Source organism: Mustela nivalis (assembly GCF_964662115.1).
Source record: "Mustela nivalis genome assembly, chromosome: 14".
Taxonomy (NCBI): domain Eukaryota; kingdom Metazoa; phylum Chordata; class Mammalia; order Carnivora; family Mustelidae; genus Mustela; species Mustela nivalis.
In genome coordinates this window covers 18740699-18759848 of record NC_139033.1, presented here as the reverse complement: position 1 = coordinate 18759848, position 19150 = coordinate 18740699, and the positions used below count along the sequence as shown (strand labels likewise).

General features: G+C 61.0%; 2 protein-coding genes across 8 annotated transcripts in view; both read right to left on the bottom strand.

Annotated features, from left to right (window-relative positions):
• Nucleotides 1-4519, bottom strand: part of EP400 (E1A binding protein p400) — a 97808-nt gene extending 93289 nt beyond the window's left edge. For 2 of the 7 annotated variants that reach the window (XM_082699893.1, XM_082699897.1), the window contains exon 1: nt 4377-4488. The gene's annotated coding sequence lies outside the window, so the exon portion shown is untranslated. Of the gene's footprint in view, nt 1-4376 lie in introns of all 7 variants that reach the window. The other 5 variants (XM_082699891.1, XM_082699898.1, XM_082699894.1 and 2 more) reach the window with 4 other exon arrangements.
• A 3573-nt stretch (nt 4520-8092) lies between these two features.
• On the bottom strand, nt 8093-18808 carry PUS1 (pseudouridine synthase 1). Its single transcript, XM_082698850.1, has 6 exons — nt 18470-18808; nt 18156-18387; nt 16423-16560; nt 12807-12909; nt 9717-10408; nt 8093-8409 (listed from the first exon to the last, which is right to left on the bottom strand). The coding sequence occupies exons 1-6, from the start codon at nt 18556-18558 to the stop codon at nt 8380-8382; spliced, it is 1284 nt and encodes a 427-aa protein (XP_082554976.1). The 5' UTR covers nt 18559-18808; the 3' UTR covers nt 8093-8379.
• Between the last annotated feature and the right edge of the window lie 342 nt (nt 18809-19150).

Sequence of the window (19150 nt, the reverse complement as noted above, 5' to 3'; positions counted from 1 at the left end):
TACCTGGGTGGCTCAGTGGGTTAAAGCCTCTGCACTGGGATCGGGTCATGGTCCCGGGGTCCTGGGATCGAGCCCCGCATCAGGCTCCCTGCTTGGGGGGGAGCCGGCTTCCTCCTCTCTCTCTCTCTGCCTGCCTCTCTGCCTACCTGTGATCTCTGTCCAGTAAATAAATAAAATCTTTAAAAAAAAAATGACATCCCAGAAAGGACAGAAAACACAGTGACAGAGATCAGCGGCTGCTGAGGAGGAGGAGCTCGGGAGAGCAGCAGTGCTAGGGAATTCTTGGGGTGACGAAACTGTTTTTTGAGTTTTTTTAGATTTATTTATTTACTTTAGAGAGAGAAAGCACACATATGCGGGCACCAGCAGGAAGAGGAGCACTGGGGGAGACAGGATCTCAGGCAGATTCCATACAGCGTGCGAAGCCCAACACAAGGCTTGATCTCACGATGCTAAGATTATGACCTGATCTGAAAACAAGAGTCAGACGCTCTACTGAGCCACCCAGGTGCCCCAAAAACTACCCTGAATCCTGACTGTCGTGGAAATTACACATCTATCAAAATTCTCATATAATCTACTTCAACAAAAGTGAATACTATGATGTGCAAAGTGTTAAAAAGGGTGGGGGGGGCGCATCTGGGGGGCTCAGTCGTTAAGCGTTTGCCTTCAGCTCAGGTCATGATACCAGGGTCTTGGGATCGAGTTCCACACCGGGCTCCCAGGGAGCCTGCTTCTCCCTCTGCCTGCCACTCCGCCTGCTGTGCTCTCTCTCGGACAAATAAAATCTTTAAAAAAAAATTAAAAGACAGAAAACTTAAAAAAAAAAAAAAAAAAAAAAAAAAAACAAAGTAAAACAGGAACATGAGGTTATGCAAAGTCCTTCCCTTCACTCAGTACATTTTTAAGTTTATTTCTACAATAATGCACCAAAACAAAGTAATAATTCCCAATGACTACAGATACAGCAGGAACGGGAGGGGGGCGCCGCGGGGGGGCTGAGAATATAGGCCCAAAGGACAGAGCCTGTCCAGAAGAAAACACTGAGGGCCAGGCCGGACTCCTGAAGGCAATGGGCACACGGTTCCCCTCCCAGTGGAGGAGGAACAGAGCCAGGCTCCCTGAGGAAGATGCTGGTCTTTCACCTGTAAAGAGGCTCAACCATCAGCCTGTCCTAGGCTCCAAGGAAAGGAGATCAGCCAAGCAGAACACCTCCACACTGGGACTGGAGAACCTCGGGGACAGCAAGACCTGGTTCCAGGGCTGGACCCCAGAGCCCAAGCTGGGCAGCCACAAACGCCTAACAGAAAAGAGAGCTTCCGTCACTGAGACATAAAATGGGGGCCGGGGGGACAGAGAATCCACCGCCAGCCCTCAAGGCAGGCCCCAAAGATGGTCCCTGTGGAGATGCCACGCCCGACCTCCTGCTGAATGCAGGATCAGGTGACTGACCCCTTCCTAGAGTGGCCTCACACTCTCCCACCTCCAAGCTGCCTCCCTTCCATCTCTACGGAAGATGATTCGTTTCCCATCAGTCTTGCCCCCTGCATGCATCTGTCCCTCTTGGAAGAGCCAGCTTCCCTCTTCGAAGCATGTGAATTCCATTCCTCGGCATCTCCCAGAATCGTTCGCTACCCCATACACCGAGGTTCCCACCAAATCCACCTGCTCTAGAGAAGAATTTGACTGTTACTGTATTTACTCAGGAAGTATTTACCGAAGGCTGACTGCATCAGGCATTATTCTGAAACACTAGGGATCCGAGAGTGAACGCGGCATAGTCCTGCCCCCAGAAGGGGGGCCGTCAGACAACACACAAAGTAGTAGGTGGCACACAAGAAGGAATGGCAGAGGGGCGCCTGGGTGGCTCAGTGGGTTAAAGCCTCTGCCTTCAGCTCAGGTCATGATCTCAGGATCCTGGGCTCGAGCCCTACATCGGGCTCTCTGCTCAGCAGGGAGCCTGCTTCCTCCTCTCTCTGACTGCCTCTCTGCCTGCTTGTGATCTCTGTCTGTCAAATAAATTAAAAAAAAATTAAAAAAAAAAATTTAAAAAAAAAAAAAAAAAAAAAGAAGGAATGGCAGAGGGGCGCCTGGGTGGCTCAGTGGGTTAAAGCCTCTGCCTTCGACTCAGGTCGTGATCTCAGGGTCCTGGGATCGAGCCTTGCATCGGGCTCTCTGCTCAGCAGGGAGCCTGCTTCCTCCCTCTCTGCCTCCTTGTCATCTGTCAAATAAATAAAATCTTTTTTTTTTAAGATATTTATTTATTTATTTATTTATTTATTTATTTGATAGAGATCACAAGCAGGCAGAAGGCAGGCAGAGAGAGAGGGGGAAGCAGGCTCCCCGCTGAGCAGAGAGCCCGATGCGGGACTCGATCCCAGGACCCTGAGATCATGACCTGAGCTGAAGGCAGAGGCTTAAACCACGGAGCCACCCAGGCGTCCCTAAATAAAATCTTTAAAAAAAAAAAAAAGAAAAAACTTTTATTTTAAAAAAGGGGGGTGGCACCTGGGTGGCTCAGTGGGTTAAAGCCTCTGCCTTCAGCTCAGATCATGATCTCGGGGTCCTGGGATCGAGCACCATGTCAGGCTTTCTGCGGGGAGCCTGCTTACTCCTCTCTCTCTCTCTCTCCCCCCACCTGCCTCTCTGTCTACTTGTGATCTCTGTCAAATAAATAAGTATGTAATCTTCAAAAAAAAAAAAAAAAAAAGACATGCACAATCTGATTTCTGTCTTTAAGACATCATTCAGCTGCTGTGTTGAGATGTGAGAGCAGAGCGGCTCAAGGGAGCAGGCAGAGCAGGGAGGAGGCACCGGAATAACCCAGGTAAGAGATGGGGGGCGACAGGACTGAAGAACGGCGGAAGCCAGGAAGACAATGAGGGGCAGCCAGGTTTGGATTCGACTGTAAAAGTGTTGACAGATCCGATTTAGGATGTGGAAGAGCAGCAGAGATTACAGGAGAGTTCCGACCTGAGCAGCCAAGAACACGGGGCTGCCTCCAAGAGAAATGCAACGGCCGAGAAGCGGCAGGTCTCCCGCAAATGAAAGCACGTGTGGAACCCGGAGCAGGAAGATCCAGCCAGGAGATACACGTTCAGGACCTGACACAGGGGGAGGTCACCCGGGTGCACGCACCAGAGAGGAGGTCTGGGACTGCCCCGGGGCATTAGAAAACTTACAGGGGAAGGAGATGAGAAGCAACCAGCAAGGGAAGAGGAGAACCACAGAGTGGCGTCCCGTGCCACACGCAGACCGTGTTCCAAGGAAGCCATGGGCGGCCTGGGGAAAGGCTGCCTCCAGCAGGGCTTGGCAGCGCAGCAGCGCCGGCCACCCCAAGAGGAGCCGTGCTAGAGAAGCGGTGGCACGGACGGACCAGAAGCCGGAGTGAGGCCGGGTCAAGAGAAGCGGGAAGAGAAAACGGAGACAGGGAGCCCGTGATCCCTTTTCTAACCGCGGTGCAGAAGGAAGCGACGAGCCGGAAAGGGCCGACGGAGGGTCTGGACGTCACCGGACTATCCTGCCGAGCCCCGGGCGTCCGAGCCCGGCGCAGGCGCGAGAACCGGTGGACGCAGCGCCAGCGCCAGCGGCCGGTCTGCGGACAAACGCGGCTTCTCGCGGTCGCGCCACTTCTCACGGCACAGGCGACGCCGCCGTCCGACCGCAACGGAGAAGGGGAGACCCCGCGGCCGCGCGACCGGCTGAAAGCCCCGGCGCCGCGCGTCTCCGCGAGCAGGACACGGCTGCAGAGCGCGCTCCGTTCTCCGGGTCCTCTCAGGTGCCTCCGGGTCTCCCTGCTTCCCCGGAAACCGAGTCGCCACAGCCACTTCGCCCGCGAACAGCAGCTCGACGGCGCGTCGGAAACACTCACACTCCAACGGGGACAGCGCAGGGCCAGCGCCGAGCAGAGCCCTGCGGGCCGCGGGGAACGGCCTGCGGTGCGGGCGGACCCTTCTCCGGGGGCCCCGCGGCCCGCAGCGGCGTCGGCGTCAGCGGGGCCGGAACGCGGCGCGCGGACCCCCACGGCGCGGCCCGGGCAGGCCGCGGTCCTCCGCACCGGTGCCCGCCCCCGGACGGCCGCACGCCGCGGGCCGCGCAGACCCCAGAGCCGGGCGCCGCGGGGAGCCGCCCCCGCCCGCCCCCGCCCGCCCCCGGCCCACCCCGGCGCCCGTGCCACCCCCAGCCCGGCGCTCCCGTCTCCTCGGGCCGCGTCTCCGCGCCGCCCCGGCCCCGCCGCCCCGGCCCCGCCGCCCCGACTCGCGGCGGCCCCACCGCACAGCCCGCGGCGGGGAAAGGCTCCGAAAGCGCTGGGGGCGCGGGCCAACGGCTCCGGGCCCTGCCCCCCGCCGCTCCCGGCCGCGCCGCGCCCCACGTACCCGGGCCTGGGCCGCGCTCCTGCCGCGTCCGGCCGACGGCTGGGGGCGGGGGTCGAGGCGGCGCCGCTTCGCTCGGCGCATCCGGGGCCGCGAGCGGAGGAAGCGGCGGCGCGCCCGCGACGGGGAGCCGGAAGTGACGTCCCGCGGCGGGAGACGTCGAGACGCGCCGCGGGATAGAGCGGCCGGGCGACGGGCGGGCCGACGGGCCGACGGCGGACCGGCCTCGCCGAGGAGCGCGCGGGGCGCGGCGGGGGCGGCGGGGGTCGCCGGGGCGGGCGCGGAGCCGCGGGCGGCGTCGGACCGCAGAGGGCTGGCGCCGTGAACACGGCCCGGAGGCGACGCCCCCGAACCGCGAAGACCCAGTGAGAGCGCGCGGCCGGCGTGGGCCGACGAGGGGCCTCGGGCTCCGCTCCCGGGAGCTCCGGCTGCCGCCGCCCCGACGCGGCTCGCCCGCCCCCGCTGCCCGCGCACGAGGCCGCCGCGGCGGACGGCGGGAACGGGCCGAACCCGGGGGGCTCCTGCCACGAGAGAGGCCCCCTGGGAGGCCGGGCCGGGTGGGGACGCCCGCAGCGGGCCGCGCGGCCCCGTCCACGGAGGGCGAGCCACGCGCGGGTCCGGCCGGTGGGCCGGGGCGGGGTGCGGGGACGGCCGGCGGCTGGACCCCGGACTTCCTTGGGCGGCTGATGAAACTGTTGTGAGATGAGGTAGCGCCGACGGTCGCACAGGTCCGCGAATGCTCCGGAAACACGGAGTTGTGCGCTCGGAAACGGTGCAACGGGGGTCCCATCGCAATCAGAAGTCACTTCAGAGAATGAAAGCTGCGGACACCGGCCGGCCTCCTGCAGTGGGGGGTGCGTTCAAGGCCCACCCTGGGTGTGAAGGTCACTGTAACAATAAAACGAAGGGGCGCCTGGGTGGCTCACGTCGTGATCTCAGGGCCCTGGGATGGAGCCCCGCATCGGGCTCTCTGCTGCTTCCTCCTCTCTCTCTGTCTGCCTCCCTGCCTACTTGTGATCTCGGTCTGTCAAATAAAATTTCTAAAAATCTTTTAAACAAATAAATCGTTGGCAACTGGGTGACTCAGTTCAAAATATTTTTAAAAAATAAATAAAAATAAAATCTTAAAATTTTGAGAAAAGAATCAGAAGACAAATGGGATAAAAACGCCTCAGCAAAGTGCAGGTACAAATGCCCTCTGGTGTTAAACTGAAAATTTTAGAAACACAGACCCTGGCTACGAAGAGAGTTGCACTTACCAGTCGTTCCAGAACCATGGTCAAAGAACATTCTCCGTCCTGTTGAACTGCCTGGGTGGGGGCTGGCTCTTTGAACCCTCGTGCCACCCTCCTACTTGGTGAAGCCGGGAAGTTAAAATCTCCGTCTGCCAGAGTCCTGGCTGAGTGAGGCCCTTCTGTTTGCTGCATTTGTGGAGTCTGCAGGAGGAAGGAGGCGGCCCCAGACTCCCTGCTGCTCCTGGCTGCACCTGCTGCACCTCTGACCCATGTTCCTCCCGCAAGGGTGGCCCAGTGCTGGGTGGCCATCAGCGTGGAGCTGTGGACAGTGGTGGCTTCTTGACAAGAACACTTCCCCCGGGGCCATAGCACTGGGCAGCTTGTCAGCAGCTCCAGGTGTGTGGCCGTGGGTGGTAGGCTCCCGGTCCTCCGGTCCCCCCAGCTCCAGAGGCAGGTGCCTCAGTGGGCCAGTTACGTTTTGTTCCAGGAATCATTCCAGGGGATCTGGGGTCCAGTCCCAAACCAAGTCCTTGAGCTGCCCACCCCCAGCCATCTGTAGGCCCCAAATCTCCTGAAGAAAACATCTCCCAACCACGCACAGAACCAGTGACATCTTCCTCTCAGAGACCTGCATGCTCCCAACACACACAGGTGAGAGCAGCTCACGCAATTTCCCATGGCTCCAGGTGCTGACTCTCGTGCCCAGCTTATATGCCGGCCAATGTGGGGACCCAGCAGGCAGGGAAAGGAGGTGCGGGTTCTTGCTGTCCTCTGTCCTCTGTCCTCAGGGTAACACTGCATTCTGGCATCTGACGCCCTGACTACACAGATCCCGGCCCTAACTTTCTGTGCCTTCCCTACTCAGGGAAGGATCATGCAACCTAGGAAAAGGCTGGCCCCGAGGTCAGACTTGCTCCCCTAAGTTTCTGGGGAGAATGAGGAACAGCTACCATCATGTGATATCTGCAGAACTCTGTGGATGGACGGAGCTGTTAAAGTCGAGTGAAACCCATCAGACCACTGATTCTGCATCCACAGCTACTCACACTTGTGAACAAGGACATATAGGGACGGTCTGGACAAACGCCTGGCGGGAGGCTGGGCGGCGTGGACACGGTGAGCCACCAACAAGAACAGTGCAGCCTTTCGTGACTGCAAAGCCACGCTACGTTGAGGCAGGCAAGAGTCAAGTGTACTGTGCGTCGCCATCTGTGTGAAGAGGGCGATCAGATGGGCTCGTCCCCGCACAGAGCTCTGGGAGCAGCCCTGGAACGAGGTACTGTAAAACGCTGCACACCCAGGGATCCTCCGAGGTGACTAACAGGTCTTCCGTTCCGTTAGCTACCTGGAGTCACCGTTGGGAGATATCTACTCTAGAGATTGAGACTTTGTAGCCTCTCATGGTGAAGCTGTCGGCCAGCAGTTACTAGGCTTATTCTACACTTGGAAATGTCTTCGCAAAGAAACTTTGTTATCAGGAGGCCCATTACCACACCTAACGCCCACCTCCTCCTTACTTCCTCCAAACCGCCCTTCCCCAATGGCCCCATCTGCGAATGGCCCCAGCTCATCAGCCCCTCGAGCCTGAAGCCCGGCCCGCCTCAGCCTTCGGCCCTCTCTCCTGTGCTCACCCCCGTCCCTGTGGCAGCAGGAAGCCCAACTGCTTTTCTGCCCTCACACCCCACCCTGGCCACACCAGCGTCCCTGGCGCTGGTATCCTGAGGATACTCACGCCAGCCTGTCTGTGCACTCAGAAGCTCTCAAAGAGATCTGCCCAGCTCTGTGCACACAGGGTCGTGCCCCCACATGCATGCACACACGTTCGCACAGAAGCACCCACAGAGACACACAAGCACACGTGCATACCCACGGGACAGACACCACACGTCTCGTGCGTGCATGCATTATCACATGTGTACTTGCGTACCCGTGCACGGACACCAACACGCACACGCACAACACACTCCGGTGCGGCGCTCCCCCACTGGAGACTGCCCGTGCCTTCCGCAGACTTGCCCACAGCCTGCCCATCACCTGACCCCCCTTCCCTCACTGACAGGTCACTCCTGGGCTGTGCAGCAGCTCCCGCCACTTGGTAAAGGGAGTCTCCCAGCGTCCCTTGCAGCTGGACTAGATGGCGTGACGTGCCCTTGACCACTAGAGGAAGAAGCTACTGGTGGGTCTTCTGTTGGGAAAGAATGTGCCTCACCGAGGGGCACATTCGTCCCCTTGTCTGTCCCACTCTTCCCATCTGAGATGTGGGCAGGGCTGGGGTGGAGGTGACCGGGGAAGGGCCCGCCCTGCTCGTGCCGCCTTCTACTACACCGCCAAGCCACCAAGCCCAGTCCTGAGGGCCTGCTGGCTGGTCCTGTAGAGCCTCTCATGCCCACCTGCTCTGGCCCCCACCCACCGATGCCACTTTGCTCCTAACAGCACACACCACTCCCTCCCAAAGACCGAATGAAAAATAAAAAACAGCATGACTTAAGCAAAGTTTGTACTTATTTAATAAGAAAAATTACTTCTTTAAAAAAATAGTGCCTTTACATGCTGAGGTGTATACGGTTAATGCATGAGCTGAGAACAGACTCACAGCAGGTCCTCCCTGGGATGAAGCCCAACGTGATGCAGGTCTCAAGACCCTGAGGTTGCGGGGCCGCGGCACGGCTCTCCTGTGTCGCTGAGGACGGCCCGCAGCGGCAGCGGTGGCAGCAGCGGTTCCCGGCACACACTGGGCCAGCCCGAAGGCGCTCCGGCGGGCGGCCGCCACCTCAATCACTGTCTCCTGGGGGGCTGGGGACCTGCAGGACAAGAGCAAAAGTGTGGGTGCTTCCTCCCTGGGGTGGGCTGTCCGCGGGGGCCTCAGCACCACGGCCGCCTGGCCTGGCATCAGGGACACGCACAGGAGCCCAGTGTCTGCCCAACACCTGGTCTCCACACCAACAGTTCGGACCCCGGACCTGCTCAGGGGAAGTCCAAGCTGGGAACGAGGGAGTCTTCACGGGGCTCCGTCAGACCCCCCCAGGGGACGGAAAACGAGGCTCCCCCGAACTGGACGAGCGCAGGCGGCAGGAGCCTGTCCCGGCGGGAGCCCAGCAGAGGCACGCCGGGCCCCCAGCTCAAACCCGCACACACACACCGTCCGGCCTCAGTGCCTGGGAGAACTAGTCCCCACCAACACCCAGAGCAGAAGAGCTCACGCAAGCTCCCGGCAGGCCCAGCTCCCCTGGAAGAGCTTCAGCTCTCCCAGTGCAGCTGTCCCCACCGCCACCCCCAACCCCACCACGGCCCTGAGACAGAGCAGGAGCACTCCCGTCTCCACTGTCCGATCCCCAACGCCCCCATGCCGCTGCCCGCCGTCATCCCGCCTGCACACCTGCTCTTCCACACCTGGCCCATCTGGCTGGCTCGCCTCACCTGCGCGCGTGAGTTTACAGCCCAGGCGTGCAGGAGGAAGCACGCGTTTCCGGGCATGTAGACGACAGGACGCACGTCCCAGCACTCCAGGTGGGACTGCGCCTGTGGAGAGCTGCTGGGCCAGCGGAGAACCCAGGCCCAGGGAAAGACCTCCCGCCGCAGACTACGCTGAGCTCTGGCGCGCCTCGCAGACGCGCCCTCCTCCTAACACTTCCACCGGCAGGGACGACCCACCCGGAGCCCTAGCAGGAGGGCGCGTCAGAGAGCAGCCTCCTGGGGTGGCCGCCAAGCATCCCGCATGCCTCTTAAGGGAGCCCACGTTCCAGAGCAAGTGTGACAACAGACACATGAGGACCCCACAGTGTTCGTCCTCACAGCACTGTCCCACGAACAGAAACGCAGACCACCCAGCCAGCCTCTGTCCAAGGTCACCAGGCACAGAGCGGGAAGGACACACAAAGCAGCACCGTGGGGCCACCATCCACTTAATCCCATGCCCTGCCCCTGCTCACCCCCGGCTGTGTGACCCCGAAAGGCGGACACACCTCCCTGCGCCTCAGCCTGCTCGTCTGCACAGCAGACGCGAGGACGCCCCAGTGCAGCAGGTAACAAGCTCACCCGAGCGCCTGGAAGGGAGGCCCCGCGGCCTCCCCGGAGCCCCAGCCTCCAGCCCCACGGCCCCAGCCCCCACCTTGGCATCTGGGCAGGCTGCGGCGTGGGCGGTGGCGTTGAAGTCATGCACGGGCAGGGTGCTCAGCCACTGGGCCATGGACCGCTCGTGGCGCTCGGTGCTGATGATGGTGGGGTAGATGTGCTGTTCCTTGAACGCCGTGACCCCCGCCTCCTCCCGCGACCAGTCCAGCGGCTCGTGGAGCCCGTCATTGCCAAAACGCTGGTTGTACTTCTCGAAGTGCACGCGCTCCAGGACGAGGCCGAGCCCTGGCGCCTTGGGCACGTCCACCTTCGCCTCCCCCCAGCTGCGCTCCAGCACGCTCTCGGGGGCGTAGCCCTTGACGATGGCCACCACCAGGCCGACCATCTTCCTGATCTGGTGCGTCATGAAGCTCTGCCCCTTCACCTTGATCACCGCGAACTCCATGCCGTCCCGCACGAAAGGCTCCTCGCAGAACATGTCCAAGACGTAGCGCCGAGCGCTGGCCTCACGGGGCCCCTTCTGCGAGGTGAAGTTGTGAAAGTTGTGCGTGCCCTTGTAGCAGGCGAGGAGCCTGTTCACGCGCAGCAGCGTCTCCGCGCTCAGCCGGTAGCTCTCATCCTGCACGTCGTGGTCCTTGTGGGCAAAGGCAAACGTGGGTAACATGTAGAAGTAGGTCCTGGCGTCGCACTTGTTCTTGGAGTTGAAGCCGCCCGTGACCCTCTTCAGTCCTGGGGAGAGAGGAGGCAGGTGAGAACAACGCTTCTGGGCCAGCGTGCGCCTGGACCAGACGCGGGCCCAGCCTCTGCGCCCCGAACCCGCCCGCGCCAGACGCTCCACGGCAGAGCTACACAAACCAACTCATCAAAACCACACGCATCAAACCCAGGTTCACGGAGGGGCCGGGCAGCACGTGCTCTAGCACTGTGCAGCTCTCCACGGCCTGTGCTGCGGACCTGAAACCACACTCTACAAACTGTCCTCCGCGAGGCCACCAGGCAGCAACAACCACCAGCTCAGCGACAACTGGAAGAACTCAAGACAACTTAGAAGACCGGCAAGAGAAGCGATCACACACATTCTAGCACGTCCGCAGAACAAAGCAGCAGGCAGCCGCCGAGCACCAGGAAGCAGGCCTGCAGAGACCCCCACTCTGAGCGCTGACAGCCCGGCAGGTGCCCGACAGACGCGCTAACCAGGAAGGGAAATGAAGACAGGACAAAGCACGCAGGGCACCACTTGTGTGAAGCAGACATGTCTGTGTGCATACAGAATTTCCCCCAGGGACACGAAAGTTCCGGCGAGGACTCTGCGCACGGCCTGAGCTGCACCAGGGTCCCGCGGGCCTACAGGGGTGGGTCTGGGCCTGCAGCTCCAGCCGGCCCAGCCCCAGGGCTCCTACCGTCAGGCCTCATTTGAGGGTAATTTCAGGTTTTCTTCCTTGCCCGCCATTAAACGCTTTCACCCACACCGAGCATCACCTAGATGCATCGTGCTGGCGACTGCCTGCCAGGATCTGCCGCAACGGCCACGCTCCGGGGCCACAGCCAGGAACACCGCCCTGCGTGTCACACTGCACGAGGAGCGCTGACAACGGCCGCGCTCCGGGGCCACAGCCAGGAACACCACCCTGCGTGTCACACTGCACGAGGAGCGCTGACAACTGCAGTAACTGTACGGGATTCGCTGCTTCTTTAGCAAAACCAGGGCCCGATCTACGGACCACATGGAAGACCCTCCCATGCAAGCATGTCAACTGGCCTTCACGAGGGTTTACTCAATGAGGAGTGTCCTGGGGGGGACCTCCTGAGAGGCAGAGAAACTCTGCAAAGAGCAAACACAGACATCCGGTGCGGACAGAGTCACAGGAAGCATCGCTGACCTCACACGAGGCCTCCAGTCGCCGGCACCCAGTGCCCGTGGGAGCTGTGTCCGCAGCAGCGCGCAAGCCCAGCACCCTCGGGTGGCCCACGGAGAAACCACGTGCAGCACGCCGTGTCAGGTCCACACAGCACCTGGCTCTGTGGAAGGAGCCACACCTGGGGCCTGACTCTGTTCACATAAAACGCCAAGAGCACGAACTAACCCGCGGCGCCAGACTGCCGGTCGGTGGTGACCGGTGAGGAGGGGTGGGGCGGAGGGCTCGCGGTAGTAGCCGGGATGCTCCGCAGGTGTGGGCGCACGGACGCGCACATGTCAGAACTGTGCGCTTAAATACAGGCTTCGTTATACGTCACTTATGGCTCGAAAGGTTTTTTTCAATTCGCAGCTTAGAAGGAAATCGAGGCAGCGTAGGTGGGTGCCACACGGGGTCGTACCACACCCATCGGTGCGAGGCGGGGGGACGGAGGCAGGGAAGTCATCCTCAGACGTTACAAAAAGCAAGGTGAGAAGAACGCTCTAACAGAGACGGCCACCAAGGCCACCAAACAGCCTGTGTGCAAAGACGGGACAGCAGGGGCAGTGACAATCAAGGAACGCATGGCGGCCACCAGCCTGGCCCGCTAGAGAGGGTCTTCAACCCCGTTTTAGCCCCCTATCAGGGGGCTAGTAGATAGATAGATTGTTTAGATAGATAGTAAATTGTTTTAGCAATCGCTAAAAAACCACAGTGAGTTACCTAAGAAGTTACCTAAGAAGGCAACCACGTGATAATGAAATGGAACTACGAAAAAATTCATTAATCCAAAAGAGGAAGCAGAACAAAAGGAGAGCACAGAACGCCAGAGACGAAGAGCGACAGACGCGGACGTCTATAGCGACGAACCCAATGGCCTGGAGACGTAATGGGCCCAGAAGCGCCACTCAAAAGCAGGGCCAGATGGGGTTGGTTTAACAAAGACCTAAAACCCCGCTTACCAGCCTTCTTACAAAGGAGAGTCATCACCTGCTTTAACTCAACCGAATCCGGACTCCTGTGCCGGGGTTTGGTTGAAACAAGGCACTGCTACGACGGGCACATCCTCCAGGAGGAGGGACGGCGACCTCTGAAAAGACTCACAACCACTCTTACCAACCGCTAAGCAACCGCTCGGAACCCTGATTCCACACCAGAGAGATCTGGTGCGGCCTCCCATCCCGGCAAGACCCGCCGCCACGGGGCACAGGGCCGTGCCCTGCTGCGCTTACCCAGGATCCGGATGTGAGGTGGAAGGTGGCTGTTGATCTTTTCTAAAATGTCGTCTATCAGCCACACCTTGAGGGACACGACCTGGCCGGCCGCCGACACACCCTGCAAAGGAAGCAGAAGGGTCGGGCACACCCCTCCATAAGGTGGTTCCTAGAAGGACCACGCCAACTAGGCCATTTCCCGTACAAGTTCGGCTTTAGAAACGCATCTGAGAGGCTGCGGAGACCGGAGGCCAGCGCTCCGCCCCCACGAAGCCAGGCGAGCACACCCGGGAGAGGATCAGGGATGGCCTCAGAGCCCAGCGAGACACATCACGCAGGCAGAAAACGAAGGCCCCCTTGGACCGAACGCTGCACGACGTGGGGGAAGAAGAGCAAGCGATCTGGTCAGGAGAATGGGAGGCCGAGCAAGGAAGAGCTCGCCCAGCCCCGCCCACGGCGCCGCCGTCCTCTCTCCAGGCACCTCCAGGACGAGCCTCCAGCTCCAGCACGAGTCCGCGCCATCTGCACCCCCCATCTCATCGCGGGGGCTCATCTTGTCTGCCCTCGTCACAGGGACAGCAGGTACGGCTCAGAGGCCTTCCGAGAGCCCCTCCTCGTGTGACTTCCAGGCCAGCACACAGCTGTCATCACCCCGGCTTGCCCGGAGGGACCGCTGCTCGCCTGTCCCTGGGCACCTCTAGGAGCACACTGCATAACAGGACTTCAGCTCCATCAACAGGCCAGGTACCCACCCGGGGGCCTGGAACGCATCCCCCACAAACTGTGGGGAGGACCACTGTGCCATCTAAGTCAGGAGAGCAATTATCCTGTGAACAGGGACGGGGCGCGACGTGGACAGGGAAAGGGGGCTGGTTACACAGGCAAGGCCCACCAGGAAGAGCACGCATCCCTACCCGATGCCAAACCTTCGCCTAGAAGCTGGCTTTTCAGAAAGTCAGCATGGCAGGACCGTGCGGGGGCAGGGAAGGAGACAGGAGGGCTGCTGGGGGGCGGGCGGGGAACAGGGTGCCGTCCTGGGTGCAGACGGGCAGGTGTGCAGCTCAGCACCACCCGCGTCAGGGCGCCGCGTGAACATCATCTGAAGACACCCCACAAACCCGTGCCAAGAGGTCAGACTACAACACACGGGACATCCCTGCCCGAAACTCGGAGTGAGTCAAGAAAATCGGACAAATCCTGAGGACATTTGTTAAAACAACTGGCCTCGAGTTGCCCAAAAACGTGTCACAAAAGACCAAAAAAGAAAAGATGGGACAGATTAAACGGAGCTCAAAGGACGGGAGCATGTGTGCACACATGGACTGTGGCTAAGAGACCAGGTCAGTAACTAGCCGGGGCGCACGAGCAGTGGTGTTCCATCCGTCAGCGCTGGACTGTCCAAGGGGAGGCCCCCCGGGGTGCCACCGTCCCTGCACGTTCAGGCCTGCGGCTTTCGGGAGGTCTTGAGGTCCATGACAGACTCTCAAACTGTCAAACAGCTTCGGGGAAGAAAGGACGGAAAGAGAAACGTGGCAAGATGGCGTCATGGCGGAATCGAGGAGAGAGCCGGTCCGGGGCGCCTGGGGGGCTCAGCCAGTGAAGCATCTGGCTTCGGCTCAGGTCATGGTCCCAAGGTCCTGGGATCGAGTCCCACGTCAGGATCCTTGCTCAGCAGGGAGCCTGCTTCTCCCTCTGCCTCTGCCTGCCATTCTGTCTGCCTGTACTCGCTCTCGCTGACAAATAAATAAATAAAATCTTTAAAAAAAAAAAAAAACCAAAATCTTAAAAAAACAAAAAAAAGGAACGAAGATAGCATGGCTATTTCTTTATCAATCGCGTGTGTAAATGAGAACGTTCTGGACCTGCTGCTGGCGCAGGAGACGGCTAACGGATCTGGGGTCCTTCCTGGGGAGCTGGAAGTGTCCCCAGACCAGCCGCAGGCATGGTCGCAGAGCTCTGAACATGCCTGAACCCACTGACCCGCGCTCTGGGTGGGCAAACTGTAAGGAGCGGACTGTATCTCAACAAAGCTACTTCTTAAAAAACCTGAAAAAAAAAAAGAAGAAAAATTATCTTGGGTGGCTCAGTGGGTTAAGCCTCTGCTTTCAGCTCAGGTCATGATCCCAGGATCCTGGGATCGAGTCCTGCATTGGGTTCTCCGCTTGGCAGGGAGCCTGCTTCCCACCCCCCGCTGCCCCATCTCTGCCTGCCTCTCTGCCTCCTTGTGATCTCGGTCTGTCACATAAATAAAATCTTTTAAAAATAAATAAGAAAGTGCTATCATTTCTTCCTCCATCGGGCCAGATGCATGAAGTGGAGAGACGAGCTAGGACGCTGGTATGGGAAGTTTCAGGTTTGTTCGGGTTCCCCAGACTAGGAGAGGAAAACGCATCCAAACGCAATCCCAACAACAGCAGATTAAGCCCCACCGTTAACTCAGGCAAACATCTGCTTTTCTCTGGCCTAGAAAACTCCCAGAGAGCTGTCACTGGAACAATTAAAGAGAAAAGGGAGACTGTAAGGAACCACAGGACCCTATCCTGAGCCGTGAGAAACATTACTGCATCACCTACAAGACGCAAACCGGCAGCCCCGTGTTTGTCCCCTGCTATCTGTACAGCGTGCCTCTTCTGCGGTCTCTGCCCAGCATCTGGACCCAGGGGATCTCGTACCTGCAGACGTGGCCATGGTTCGGCTGCTCAGGACTCTAACCTGCCCATGTCTGGGTCACACCCCCGAGGGACCTCAGGTGACCACAGAAGCTGCTCAGAGCTGGGATGCAGAGCAGGACAGAGGGCATTCGGTGCACTCTGCACGTCCTGTCTACTGGAGAGGAGCGTGAGGTTAGTGCCTCTGCCCCACCCGCCTGCCTGGCTCCCCTCCACTCTCCCTTGGGGACCTCCTGCCCATGCCAGACCGACACCCAGGAACACGAGACCACTCGGCATGGCTGCCATGCCGCCCAGGACTAAGCCCAGGACAGATGTGTGAGGCAGAGTCCCTGCAGTGGGGCCCAATCTTAGGGCCGAATGGACAGCACAGGGCCACAGCCACTGAAGCCCCCCAGTCCCCGAGACGTGGCCAGAGCAGCGGTGACGCACCATGAGCGTGGAGTACGTAGTGGGCTACCAAGCCATGACAAGCACGCACACTCGCACCCGCACAGAATGGGAACTGTGATCTGCCGATTGTATTCCTGCTGATTACACAAAGAAAAAAGACTATCTCGGATAAACTAAGTTAAATAAAACATTACTCACACCAGGGTCATCTGTTTCCTTTCCCCTCTTGGAAAACACGACACTCAATCCTATGCGTACCATCAAGCCTGAGTCGCGGGGACACTGGGACCACCATGTGGCCACCTGCGGGAGCCACAGAGAACCGCACAGACACAAAGTCTGGGCAGCACTGAGCCTCCAGATCCTGCCACACACAGCCTGGAAATGCTTAGAGAACTTTTTAGTGACACCAGGTGATGGCTTTCTTTCCACATGGGCTAGTTTGGTCTATGCGTCTGTCGTTCACAGACAACAGTCTTAACAAACAGACACTGACCTGTGGTGTGTTGCACACACTGGCCCCTTCAGGTGCTGCTGCTCAAACCTGCAGGGAAGGGGCAGGGAGTGCCTACCTTATCTGTCCGGGCACACCGCTGGAAGGACATCTTCCTCATGTCTTCGCCGTGATTTTCAGGAATACAACCCGACCGGACCAGAGCAGACACCAAGTCATCTTCGATGGTCTTGAACTGTGACGACCCAACGTTCCTCTGAAGGAAAGAGGAGAAAACTGGTTTTCTTCACTCAGTCACTGCCCACAGATGGGAGCCCCGGGCCTACGCTGCTCCCTGTAGGGCGCCTGGGTGCTGGGCCCACACCTGTGGCCCTGGGGACACACCGCGGCACCTCCCTGTTCCATAGCGAGTGAGAGAGTTACCTAAGCATACCCAGTTTCTAGAAACTTCCCACCCTGGGCAGCCGGGTCAAACAGCCCACAGAGGGTGTCCCCCGAGACACCGCTGCCTCCCACCTGGTCGGATCTGAAACCAGCACCCCTCCTACCCGAGACCCACTGGTCAGCAGCAGCAGCAGGCCACAGAGGGACACCGCCCCCTTATGACCACGGGGAGGCAGACCCCTTGACTCAAAGCAAGAAACCCAGCCTTGGCATCCTGGCACCCCTTCAGCTCACGTGACCAGCCTGTACAACTTCTTGGAACTACTGTGTGCAAGGGAAAGAGAACAGCCACTGCTTCTAGAACCCCCTAACGCGACCCTCTCAGCGTGCCCCAGCCACAACCCAGTGCCTGCAGGTCCCTGCACATCCATGAGGTCACACGACCATGAGGATGCCACTCAGAGAAAGCCTCCCGCACACCAGGCACACGAGGGTCTACGAGCAGTCTGCCACGATCACCACAGGGGAAGTTCTCCCCAAGGTCTACCTTACAGCCCTCACTGAGACAATCACGTCACAAATGCTGCTCAAACACCCACGCGGGGGACGGAGATGCGGCGGTGGGGAAGGCGGCCAAGTGCCAGGCTTTCAGAATGTCCTTCCAACAGCAAGGCGAGCCACTGTTGCTCTCCAACCCCCTTCATTTCCCTAACGGGGAAACTGAGGCAAGCAGAAGCCAGTGCGCCTCAGCAAAGCCTTCACGACGGTGCCTAAGGCAAAAATGCACGTCAAAATCACAGTCGCAAAGGCATTTCACGGCCCACACGGAGCAGCAGGGGTGGTCCCTCCGTTCCTGAGGCAGTCACCGACCCGCTGGCACAGGTGACCTCATGCCACGTCAGTGTCCCCGGTGCCACCCACGCTCTTACTTAAAACAAGACCCGAAGAACCCCAGGTCTCCACTGTGCGTAGTGAGACCCATTACAACACCTGGAGCGCCCAGGCCGGTGGTGTTGGATGCTCCGGGCACGGCACTCAACTCCATGCCCCGGTCAAGCTTCAGCAAGCTTACGGAACACGGGAGCCACGCTGCTGCGGGACCAAGGAGAGCCGTCACGCACGTGTGCAGCGCCCGCACCCGGCTTCCAGGAATTCTGAGAATTCTACCTTCGCACAGCCTCGGACCGAGCCCAGCAGCCCAGCCCCGCGGCCGCCAGGAGAGAGGCGCAGGGCGAGCCTCCATCAGGGCCTGGAGCCACAGGCCGTTGGGCCACAGTCCCGGCGGGGCACCTCCCGGGGCCACAGCAGGGCTCGCGCCGCCAGGGCTCCAGCGGGAACCCCGGCCAGGGGACTCCCCACGACGCCGAAGAGCGAGGCCCCGCGTCCTGCGCTGCCCTCGCTGGACAGTGTCACGGCGCGGTCCCAGCCGAGGCCGGTCGCAGGAGGGAGCCCCGCGCGCGCCCTCACCTGCATGCCGTGGTAGCCCTTCCCGGAGTAGGCCATGAGCAGCACGATCTTCCGCTTGGGCAGCTTCCTCCGCAGCTCCCCGTCCGGGCCGCTCCTCAGCTGCGTGGCCTGCTGCTCCGCGTCCTCCCAGACCCGCGCCCCGCCCTGCCAGCCGCCCCGGGCCTTCCGGTCCTGCTCCCGCGCGGCGCCCACGGGGGCGGGGGCCTGCACGTTCCCGGCCATGGGGGGCGAGCTGCAAGGACACGGCCCGAGTGAGCGTGCGGCCGGGGCGCGCGGCCTGGACGGCGGGGGCCCGGGCGACGCGCCGCGGTTACCGGAGCAGACGCCGTCCCAGGCGCGGGCTCCACGCTCCGCAGGCTCTGCGCAGGGCCCCGGCCGCCGCCCGCAGACGGGGCGCCGCCATGCGCGGCGGGCGCGGGGGTCGGGGTCGGGGGCGGGGGCGGGGGTCGGGGGCGGGGGTGGCACGGGCCCGGCCCTCCCCCCGGGGCGCTCCCGCGGCCGGCGGCCGACCTCCCCGGCGGCGCCTGCCCTTCCCGGCCCTCCCGCCCCGCCCGGCCGGCTTCCCCGTCGGGAGTCCGGGAGCCTCCGGCCGCGCTCCGGGAACTAGAGCGACGCGCTCCCACCCGACCCCACTCACGGCGCCGCGCACGGAGCCGGAGCCGGACCACGTGGGCGAAGGCGGAAGTGGAACGCGCGCCCGACGGCGGCCGGGCGCGGACGAAAGACCTACTGAGCGGGGCGGGGGCGGGGCGAGGGCGGGGAGGAGGCGGGACGGGGCGGGACGGAGCGGGGAGGAGGCGGGACGGGGCGGGGAGGAGGCGGGGCCGCACCGCCCGAGCGCGCGCGGCTCCCGGGAGCGAGCAGGTGCGGACAGGTGCTCCGCAGGGCGAGTGCCGCGGGCGCCGCGCTCCAGAGGAGGACCCCAGGGGCGGGCGTGAGGCCCCGCCCGGGACGCGAGCACACCGGCGCCCCCCCGGACTCTGCGTCTCCCGGAT

Coding starts and splice junctions, on each gene's coding strand:
- PUS1 (XM_082698850.1), bottom strand. CDS start 18,558: ATGGCGGCGCCCCGTCTGCGGGCGGCGGCCGGGGCCCTGCGCAGAGCC. Junction 12,910..16,422: donor GGTGTGCCCGGACAGATAAG/GTAGGCACTCCC, acceptor CTTCCTTTGCAG/GGTGTGTCGGCGGCCGGCCA. Junction 8,410..9,716: donor CAGCCTGCCCAGATGCCAAG/GTGGGGGCTGGG, acceptor CTTGTCCTGCAG/GTCCCCAGCCCCCCAGGAGA.